General features: G+C 34.1%; 1 protein-coding gene across 1 annotated transcript; it reads left to right on the forward strand.

The window, feature by feature from the left end:
* Positions 1 to 392: 392 nt before the first annotated feature.
* On the forward strand, positions 393 to 6,476 carry LOC113779607 (E3 ubiquitin-protein ligase RNF14). Its single transcript, XM_027325251.1, has 7 exons — positions 393 to 1,063; positions 2,430 to 2,504; positions 2,612 to 3,125; positions 3,740 to 4,125; positions 4,543 to 4,769; positions 4,866 to 5,013; positions 5,983 to 6,476. The coding sequence occupies exons 1-7, from the start codon at positions 503 to 505 to the stop codon at positions 6,109 to 6,111; spliced, it is 2,040 nt and encodes a 679-aa protein (XP_027181052.1). The 5' UTR covers positions 393 to 502; the 3' UTR covers positions 6,112 to 6,476.
* Positions 6,477 to 11,190: the final 4,714 nt, after the last annotated feature.

The raw sequence follows: 11,190 nt of genomic DNA on the forward strand, positions 1-11,190 counted from the left end.
TAGTACTTGATTATTTGCTCAAATTTAATTATAATGAAATTATATAAAGCCTGACTAATGCGTCAGTGATGTTCTTAACAAACACAATAACAGAATAACATGAAGAGAGATTCCATGATTCAAACCACAGTACCACGGATATCTAAAAAAGAATTATCATCCAATTATATCCCTTGAGGATTAAGCACAATTAAGCTGTGCGGGGGGCGGGGATTGGGGGAGGTGTCCCCCGCCCCACCCCCACCCCCACCCCATTGCCATCCTTACCTAAATTGTTACATAAACAGTAAAATAGGAGAGGTATATATAATTTTTAAAACCTAAAAAGAGCTCTCTATAATTCTCAAAAACTTTAGGGGAGGTTTGTGGAATACCGAATACAATTAAGTGGTAACCCCGCGGCAAAAGGATTTTTTCTCATTCGTCTGCGGCCGCTTCAGAATCAGAGCTCAAGTTTTCTGGACTCTCTTGAGCTGGAATTCGAATTCAGCTCCAGGAAAACATGTCTTCAAGAAAAGGAGGCTATAGAAGAGGAGGAAAACAATCTCACTTTTATCAGCACCAAAACGACGAAAATTGGACTTTAAAACGCGTCCAAGATCACAATTTACCGCCCCAATTTGACCAACAATTCGCGCCTTCAAACTCTGAGCTGAATGTTGAACATAATCATCTTGAACAGCCCACAACGACAGCCAAGAACCAAAAATATCGTCAGAATCGAAGAAATGCGGGGTGGGGTCTGCGAAATCGGAGACCCCAGGCGGTCAAACCTCAGTTTGTTAAGAAATTTGAGGTGAGTTCTTTGGGTATAGATGAGAGGAATGATGAAAAAAGGGAGGATTTTAGGGATGGCCTTGGGGAAGAATTGGAGAAGATTGCTAGTAAAAGTGAAGTTGTTGAAGGGAAGGATGAGGTTGAGGAAAAAATTGAAGGTTCTGGTCTGAATGAGGAGGATGTTGATGTGGTGCAGAAAAGGTTGGAAGAGTTACTGTTGAGCGCTCAAGAGGCTGAGTTGTCTGAAGAGCAGCTAAGGATTAATGATCAAGCTCAGGAGGATGAGGTAAATTATTATACTCGACTTTGGAATGTGTTTGATTAATTGGAAAGTCAATAGCTTGTTAACAACTTAGTTGTGTTTATATGGATTTCTAATGCTGCTGCATATGATAACTTGATCTTCTGTACCCTTTTGTTTAAGAAATTTGGACTTTAACATGATTTTTTATAATGGGTTATGACTATATCAGATGCTATGCTTGCTATTACTTCTTGTTGTGGATAGGATGGTTTGAGTTGGATATTACCCTGATCATGACGATCTCAATTCACGGAGACATTGTGTTTTTTGTATTTCTTGTATGCTGGAATTTACAAGTACTGTATCTGAACTAATTTGACGATTCAATCCTGTTTATGCAAAGGAGAAGAGCGAGCTGATGATTGTAATTGAATTTCATTTGCCGAGTGAAGGGGCTAGGATAGGTCTGAAAAATTGTTTAGCTCAACTGGATAAAGATTTGTTTAACCTATTGAGAAGAAGAGTTGAGAATCTGTTTTAACTTAATTGAGTGGAATTCTTTGAGTGTATCTGAACTAATTTGACGATTCAGTTCTGTTTACGCAAAGGAGAAGAGCGAGCTGATGATTGTAATTGAATTTCATTGCCAATTGAAGGGACTAGGATAGGTCTGAAAAATAAGATTAGGTGAGCTCTGAATAATTGTTTAGCTCAACTGGATAAAGATTTGTTTAACCTGTTGAGAATCTGTTTTAACTTAATTGGGTGGAATTCTTTGAGTGTTAGTTCATGTAAAAAGAAAATACCCCGAATGACACTTTGATGGTTGGTGATACTAAGTTCTCTTCTTTATGGTGTCAAGTTGCAGTTCTGGTCTGATTATATATATGCAGCATTCTGTAGCTGCTATGGGTTGGGTTCATTATTTTTAGGATGTCTGATGGCTTCAAAATAGTCACTAAGAGAACAAGGATTCTTAACCAAAATTTCTTTATGTTTATCCCAATCATGCACTTTAGGCTTAGTCTAAGCATTGGCTAGGCAAGATAAAAGAGCTGTGATAAACTTTTCCGTGGTGGTCATTGTGGATCTAGCCTAGTCAGGATCCTTGATAAATGGCACAGTAATACTTGTCTAATTAGACTTGGAGCAGAAGAGATACTTTTGTCAGCATATTTTGCCGAAATATGAACATATATATCAACAGAAGGCAGATGTATGGTTCACAGAACGTGCTTTTGCAGTTGTTAGTAAATCAAAGCAATCCGTTGTTCCTTTTCTTGTAATAAATCCATTGGAGTCATCTCTCTCTCTCTCGCTCTCTCTCTCACACGCACACATGGACTCACACACACAAAAAAATACATGCATGTCATTCTCTAATTCTTTTTTGTTTCACCCGTTTCAGTTACTAGCTATGGAGTCAATTTATGGTGACAACATCTTCTTTCTTGACAAACAGAATGGCCTGAGATCTTTTCAGGTTATGTCTTCAAAGTTTATTGCCTGTTGATTCATGCTTGGAGGATATTATCTGACACTAGAATTGTTTACTGGAGGATATTATCTAACATTAATATTGTTTACCAGATTCATATTCATATCGAAACACCTAGTGAAATTTCTGTAGCTGTGAAGCTGAACTCATCTGCAGTAAGCAAGGCCAATGATGATTCATCAGAGTTCTCTTACTCTTTCAAAGTCGAGTATCTGCCACCAATCATATTGACATGCATATTACCTAAATCATACCCAAGTCATCTTCCTCCTCATTTTACCATCTCTGCCCAGTGGTTATCTTCCACTAAGATTTCTGATCTTTGCAATGTACTTGACTCCATTTGGAATGAGCAATCAGGCCAGGAGGTTATATATCAGTGGGTCGAATCACTACACAGTTCTTGTCTTTCTTTTCTTGGTTTTGATCAAGAAATTATTCTTGGTCCTTACGCTGTGAAGCAGGAACGAGATAGGCGAGCAATTTCAGGAAGTGTCTCCCCAGAGGTTGATATTCCATACATGAAAAGCTATAGCGATGAGCAGCGGCATGAGAACTTTAGCAAAAATATCCACGAATGCTGCATTTGTTTCAGCGAATTTGCAGGTAGTTTCACATGATGTAGTTCTAATCATCAAATTTGATTACATTTTCTCCTTTCTTCTGGCATCGCGGTATCAATATGTGTTCTTAGCATGAATTTATTTTGTGAAATGTTACAGGTACTGCCGCCAAACTTGGTCTGAAGTGCACAAATAGTTGAATCTTGCAGTTTTCAAATTATAGAAATGCTTGATAAGACCGTTGGACAGATGTTGTTCCATTTACTTGAAGTTGCATGTACACATCGGATTGTGAATGTTTCTATGTTTAGTGGTACTAGTGAATTTTATTGATCTAAGCCCAGTTTCATGCACACTCCCTCACATACATAATTATGTCTTCAGTGCAGATGACCATTTATTGAATTTCTTAACTTCCATTTAATTAATATTTAACTTGGTCTTATTCTTTCTTCTAGTGACAATTTTGCTTTGCTTGCAATTCTTTGTTTGACGCTATCAAGTGCTTTCTGAAGTTTGTTCAAAATGTATTTGTCTTTCAAAACCTGCGAAGATTTTGTAGTCTGGAATGTCATCATTTGAAGACCATAATAGTGTAAAGTTTTTTATTCCACTATACTGCCAAATGGTGCTTTAGTGACTTTTCCCCTCTCTCAGGCACAGAATTTGTTAGACTTCCATGCCAGCACTTCTTCTGCTGGAAGTGCATGAAAACCTATTCTGATATCCATGTAAAAGAAGGGACAGTTAGCAAGCTTCAGTGCGCTGATGCAAAATGTGGGGGCATGATTCCACCTGGTTTACTGAGACGATTGCTTGGTGACAAGGAGTTTGAACGTTGGGAGTCAATGACGTTACAGAAGACATTGGAGTCAATGACTGATGTGACTTACTGCCCAAGATGTGAAACAATTTGCATAGAGGACGAAGACCAGCATGCACAGTGCTCAAAATGTTACTTTAGCTTTTGTACCCTGTGCAGGGAAAAACGACATGTTGGAGTTGCATGCATGACTCCCGAGATGAAGCTTCTTGTTTTGCAGGTATTGACTTTGCGCTTGGTGTAAGTCTCTTCTTTTCGAGCTTGGTTATTAGAGACATGAGTTAAAATGTCTTGAAACCTATTAGAATTGAGATACCGTTTGCCATTTGACCAGACCTGTGATAGCATAAGCATGTTTTGAGATATAACTTTATGTCTAAACAATAAGAAGGCTACCATTAGGTAGATTGTGTCCCCAGTTTCCAAGTTTATTTCTTTTTTCTCTAGTGCATTAAGATTTTCCTTGGTTCTTCTCTCAGATGAGGTGTTAACTATGAGCAGAATTTGCTTTGCTAGTGTTTGCCTTTTCTTTTGAATAGTTCTGTTTGGTTCCTTTCTCGGCCTTCCTTGTATCAATTACCAGCTATGTATAGGTTTTTGTAGATTTGAAATGCTAAACTTTTGTTCTTTGAAACAGGAGCGGCAGAATTCATCTCAAGTCAAGGATGATCAAAGACGTCGTGAGAAAGAAATTATAAATGATCTCCTTAGTGTCAGAGAGATAAATATTTCTGCAAAGCAATGCCCTTCTTGTAAGATGGCCATCTCTCGGACTGAAGGTTGCAACAAGATGGTATGTGGTAATTGTGGACATTATTTCTGCTACCGCTGCAATAAGGAAATTGATGGATATGATCATTTCAGGTTTGAAATTCACTCTCTATTAGCTTCGTACATGCCTCTATATGCCAGTTTGTTTTCTAATCTGTTTGGCAACTCTTGAGCTTCTTCTTATTAAAGGGATGGAAGTTGCGAACTTTTTCCACCTGAAACTATTCAGCATTGGGAAGAGAGAATGAATGCTCGTCAAGTTGTGGGTCAGATCCAAGCCGAAATGTTTCCAGAGCGTGGTCACTCATGCCCTAATTGTGGTCAAATAAATCTAAAGGTTAGAGAAATGTCTTCATATTTTGAGGCTTAATATTTCTGCAACCTTGCTATAGCTATTATTCATGATAGTATAGAGCTCGAGCATCAAATTTGTTAAATTGATTCCTTAAGCTAGAAGCATAGCAATATCATTAGCATAGAGAATTGTGGCAGGAATGCCAAAGAGGAATGAGTTGATATCTCCTGTGTCTTCTTCAATAACTCCACTCATTTAAATGGGTGTTTCCTATTTCTACTAAGTTACACCATGGAAATGACAGATTGTATCTTTTGTACCATCCTCAATTAAACAATATGAGCAAATAGAAAATGCAGGACTGTAGAAAAGACGAAGGGAATTCTTAAGCTGAACTCTTATGTGTTGCAGAGAAGTTTATGAAGCAATTTCTAACTCTCTGCTGCATATTGAAACTATATTAATCATCAAGAAAAAACGATTTGGGTATCTAAAAACCATTTCAAAGGTATGGACCTGAGTATGTTACTGGTACTTGGCCATTCATAAATTATCTGTTTGTTCCGTAATTGCAGGTAAAATGAATGCTCATCATGCTAAATGAAGAATCTAGTTAACAATGATCTTTCTTAATGGACAGCAAAATTATCAAACAAGTATATCAAAGTAGTATCTTGGCAGTGGAAAACCATTTAGCTTGAATTCATATGAACTTAAAATAATCTTGCCTTTTGAACTGCCATACCTTGTCAACAATCTGCTGCAAGTCTTGAAGTTTATTTTGAAAGCAATATTGGTTTCCCTTTAAAATCAAATATGGGCAGAAGTAGAAGATTTTCCAATCAATTGCTGTAAAATTTTCTTTCTCCAATCTTCGTCTTTGTCGTTTGCAGTTATAAAAACTTTGCTTGTTATTACTTTTAGTTGTAAACTGACCTTTCTGTTATCTTTTCCAACTTGTGGAGTTGATATCTGATTGGTCCTCTTTTTCCCTCTCCGATCCTCTGGCAGGCCGGGAACAACAATCACATCTTCTGCTGGGCATGCCAGAATCATTACTGCTATTTGTGTAGAAAAATGGTGAGACGTAGCGCCCAACATTATGGACCAAAGGGTTGCAAACAGCACACTGTGGGATGACTACGATTAAGTCACCAAGTTCTAGTACCTTGGAAAGCATATGCTATATACAACAAATGCATACCAAACCTGTGCTTTTTAGATTCCAACAGAGTTAATGGAATTCCCATGAAACAGTACTTTCTTGCATCAAATCAGGACGTACCAGAATTTTGTATTGCTTTTCTTCAAATTTCACTCGTTAGAGCTTCTTACTCTTTACTTCCAATTTCCGGGATTTGTAGATTTCTACATGCTAAGTGCTGTTGTATATCCTCAGTTTTGGGTTGTATATCTTCTTTTTTTTTTTGTCACTCTTATATAGAAAAATGCCAATTGTAAAATTTCTCTACATTTTGGTCCCCCTCGAAGTCACGATTATTCTGAAGTTCTTTCTCCTAGATTTCTATCATTTTGAAGTTTGTCGATGCAGTGCAAATGGGATTTTCTCATTTCTTGAAGCTGAGAAAGAATCACGCTAATTAATACTCAAATATTTCTTGAAGCTGAGAAAGAATCACGCTGATTAATACTCAAATACCATGCTTTTCAAATTGCCTACAGATGATCAAAATGGATGAGCAATGCACTTGTTTTAGTTTTAACTATTTGGGATCAGGGCTTGCTGTTGTTTCTTCACCATTGTGCTCCAAGAAACACTCACCTGTATGAGGAATGGACAACAATTTTACATGTAGAGCAAGTAGAAGCCAAAAGAATGCACTACTGTTTTGCCATAAAATTCAACCTATCAAGAAAGACTATTATACATTGCATCAAGAATAAACCTCATGTAAGTTTTATTTTATATTTACTTTAACCTGAAAACTTGAAAGATCGGAAAGCATGAAAGGAAATTAGATTATAAACTTTCGACCACAATAATCAAACTTAAACCTCCAGTAGCAAATTTAAAGATAGCCAAATTCATCGACCATGAAAGCTGAGGATTTTTTTAGTTTGGTGTTTAAAAAAAAAAAACCAATTTAAAGATACCCAAATTAATCGACCATGAAAGTCAAGAATTCTTTTAATTTGGTGTTCAAAAAACCATACTAAACTGAGATCAAGAAAATTTTTTGTCAATTTTAGATGTTATAGCATTGCTTTTATGATGTGAATATCTATGTCCATACTATAAGTAAATCTTAGGGCCTAATGGTATTACAATCATTTTGTGATCTACATTTTCTACCCTCACAATAAAGGGTATACCGATGCAACCATTCTCATATACATACATACATACATATATACATATATACATACATACATATGTACATATATACATACATATATATATATATATATATATATATCTATAATATAAGAATCAGTTGGTTCTTGGTTCTACTTAGAGGTGTCAAAATGGGTGACTTGGGCGGGTTTGGGTTGGGTAATAGGTATAAGTGAGTCAACTCATTTATACCCATTTAATTAGATGGGTATAAATGTGTAAGTTAAAAAATGAATTGGGTAATCCAATTACCCATTTATAACCCATTTATTTTAATTTTTGTAAACTCATTTAAATTCATTTTTGCAAACTAAGTTATCAATTTATACCACTCTTTGTACCCATCATTAGTTTTAAATATTTATTTATAATGTTCAATAAACTTAATTACCAATTTTTTTTCATTTATACTCTATGTCACAAAATTACTTATTATTTAATAATTGAATAATAAGAATATAAAAATTTGAACTAAGTACTATAAAAATTAATATAAAAACTTAATCCAAAAATTTTGAACCCCTAACATTTTTTTCATATACAAATTTAAAATTTCATTTTAGAAAGATAAGAAAATAGGCTAAAATTTATCATAAATTAGTAATGTTGAAAAATGAGCAAGTTAACAAACTAAGAGAAAATAAAATAATAAGATAAAATCAACAAATAATAATAATAATAATAATAATAATGAAACAAAAGAAGTTAACATCATGAGAAAATAAAAAATTTGAAAAAAAAAATGGGTGGGGGAAAAGAAGAGACTTAGGGGGAAAATAATTCTAAATGGGTTAATTGGATTACCCAATAATACCCATTTAATAAATGGGTATTATTGGGTAACCCGTTTATACCTATATACAAAAATTTAAGATACCCATACCCATCTATTCATGACCAGGTATGAGTAAATTTAATTAAGTGGGTTGATTTGCCATCTCCAGTTCTACTGTAACTCCTTCAGGCACCGCTATGTGGTACAATGAGAGTTGAAGTTTGAATTTCTTTTGCTGTCTTGACCTTTGTTCTGCCATTATAAGAATCCAAACGGGCTGCATATTTTGGGCCATGGAATAATGATATGATATGAAGGATGGTAAGAGAAGGGCAATCCAGTCACTTGCTATGAAAAAAAAAAAGAAAAGAAAAACAGTGTAGACAATCTGTTTTATTATTAACATCTATATCTATATGTATTCAGGAAGGGGTTTTTAGTAGAAACCCTCTCAATGACTTCTAAACATCTCATTCTTTTTTCTAAATTTTTGTATTTATTTTAATACATAAAATATAGTGGGTTATAACCCACCTTATCACCCATCAATATTCCCACTATCTCACTCCCACTATCCCACTATCTTAACTCATCCTACAACCACTCCTACAAATTCTCTATTCCCACTATCCCACTATCTCACTCCCACTCTCTCTCAGTTTCTTATTTGTTTTTGGTTCTCTATTCATTTTGTAAATGTATTGATTTTGTTTCTTTTATGAGCAGTAGTGGAAGATATTATATGCAGAGACTTCAGCAGAACTCAACCTTCTTGCGGAGAATTGGAAGTATATTTTTGCCAGCTTAATTTTCCAGGTCGGTCCCCTCTACCTTTTAAGTATGTTTTGCTTTTGCTTTGCTTTTTGTCATGAATGATAATGCATTGATTTTCTGATCATCCATTATTTTTGAAAATTTTTTACAAAATCCTATGAACGGTTGTTTGCTTATTGTTACACTGTAAAGCAAAGATAGTCAATAGTGGGATAAAGTATAAACACAAAATCACAATCACATTTCTAATATAAGGTATTGCTTGCTTATATAATTGCGGATGGTATAGGTTCATGATTGAGGGTTTTACTATTTCTAACATAAATTGTATATTATAAAAATTTATTTGTTTGTATTACTAAAATTTTTTTAATTATTTTTATTGCACATTTATCACATAAAAAAGGTGTTACGATAGTTATTTTCATAATTTTATTCAAAAAATGATCGTGCATGAAATAAAAAAAATATTTTTTGATAATTAAAAATGGTTTATAATTAGAGAAAAACAATTCAGATACTACTAATAACTAAGGCACTATACGACCATTATTAAAATTGGATTAATTTTTAATTTCGTCAGAAATCCTTTTGGCAAAATTGCATTCTAGCCTTTCTTTTCTTTATAATTTTTTCTCTGCACTAACTGCAATAATTTTCACTTCACTTTTCATGGGTAGACTTTCAAAATTGGTAGAAAGAGAGTTTATTAGCATTCAAATAACTGTTCTGTGTTGCATCTTTTTGAGATGCTAAAGAAGGCATGAAACTTCTTGAAAGATGGTATCCTACTTTTTAGAGTTTGAATCACAATATTATCTTCATTTTTTGTATTTTTACATCCACTGGATTAGAAAAAACGCGTCCTTCTAAGTTTGGATTATGTTCAGCAGTGATGCCAAAGACCTAACGATATTTATATGAAAAAAAAAAAACCAAGGGACATAATTATATATCATACCAGATATCAGGAAACTAATTGCATAAAGGAAATAATCCTGACTCATATTTCTGCTCTCTACCTGACTCAAGACGGTGATTTTAAAAAAAAATCTGGTTTCTCTTGGTATTTGAAAATTTCTGAATTCTAACTGAACTTAAACCAAAAGAATAAATTATAAATTATAAAGGCTGCTAAATTAAAAGACAATATTGAATTGGATATTAAAAGATGGTTTAAACATAGTAGGGACTATGAACCAAAATCTTTGAAAAACAATTCTGTATCCAAAAAATATAAAAAAAACCTACAAGAATAAACTCATTTTCCCAAAAAAAAAAAAAAAAAAGAAGCCTATAAGAACATACGCCATTTTCCAAATTTAATAATTTATCTACATTATGAACATATTATAAACTAATACATTCCTTTTTATTTAATATTAAAAATTGATTTTAAATATACAAGTGATAGCAGAGGGAATGAAGCAATTAGCGACATGTGAAAATATCGAGAAGGACAAAAGCAATTAGAGGGATAATTTCGCACAAAATTCGTGGGTTAAAGTGCAATTTGAGGTATAGATGGGAGGCATTTTAGTGCATTTATTGGTTTGTTTTCGATAAGTGGTGGTTGGTTTTGCGGGGTTTGGAGGGTCTACATGTACCAAAATATATTTATATAGGGATTACTTCATTAACTATGGGTGCTAATAACAATTCTATTAGTGCGTAATTTTCATTTGATTACAACACAATTATATTAAATTCTATTGATGCTACTTCTATATTAACTATTGTATTTTTTTGTTAACAATTCTCATACAATGTATCACTTACTACACATAAAATAAATACAAAAACAATTTATTTTTTATTTAATATAGATATATTTTTCTAGATCAAAGAAATGAAAATATTGCCTCTCTTCAAGTTCGACAGCCATCCGCATCACCAATACTTTTGCGTGATCATGGTAAATATGCAGTTTTTTATATCGTCAAAGATCGTGCATTTTTATTGGTAGTACTAGGGAGAAGGCCCATGCAAAGCATGGGAGTTTATACCTATGGTTTTGTTAAATAATTTGGTAATGTTGGATAATTTGTTTTTATCTTAGGCAAGGCATGCTATTAATGGTAGCCAAAAATGTCATACCATGTTTATCTAAACATTGCATATTATTATTAACATATCTAGTCTATGCGCGAATGCCATTGTTTCCAATTGGGTTCTGATTGCTGATGTGGCGCGCTGCTATTGGGTGATTGGTGGTCGTCCACCCGTGTGAATTTCCAATTGTTGGTCGTCCGCCAGTGTGAATTTCCAATTGATGGTCGTATGCTGATGGATCTTCAATCGTTTTTCTTCCTCT

The sequence above is a fragment of the Coffea eugenioides genome, chromosome 8 (genome assembly GCF_003713205.1).
Source record: "Coffea eugenioides isolate CCC68of chromosome 8, Ceug_1.0, whole genome shotgun sequence".
Classification (NCBI taxonomy): Eukaryota; Viridiplantae; Streptophyta; class Magnoliopsida; order Gentianales; family Rubiaceae; genus Coffea; species Coffea eugenioides.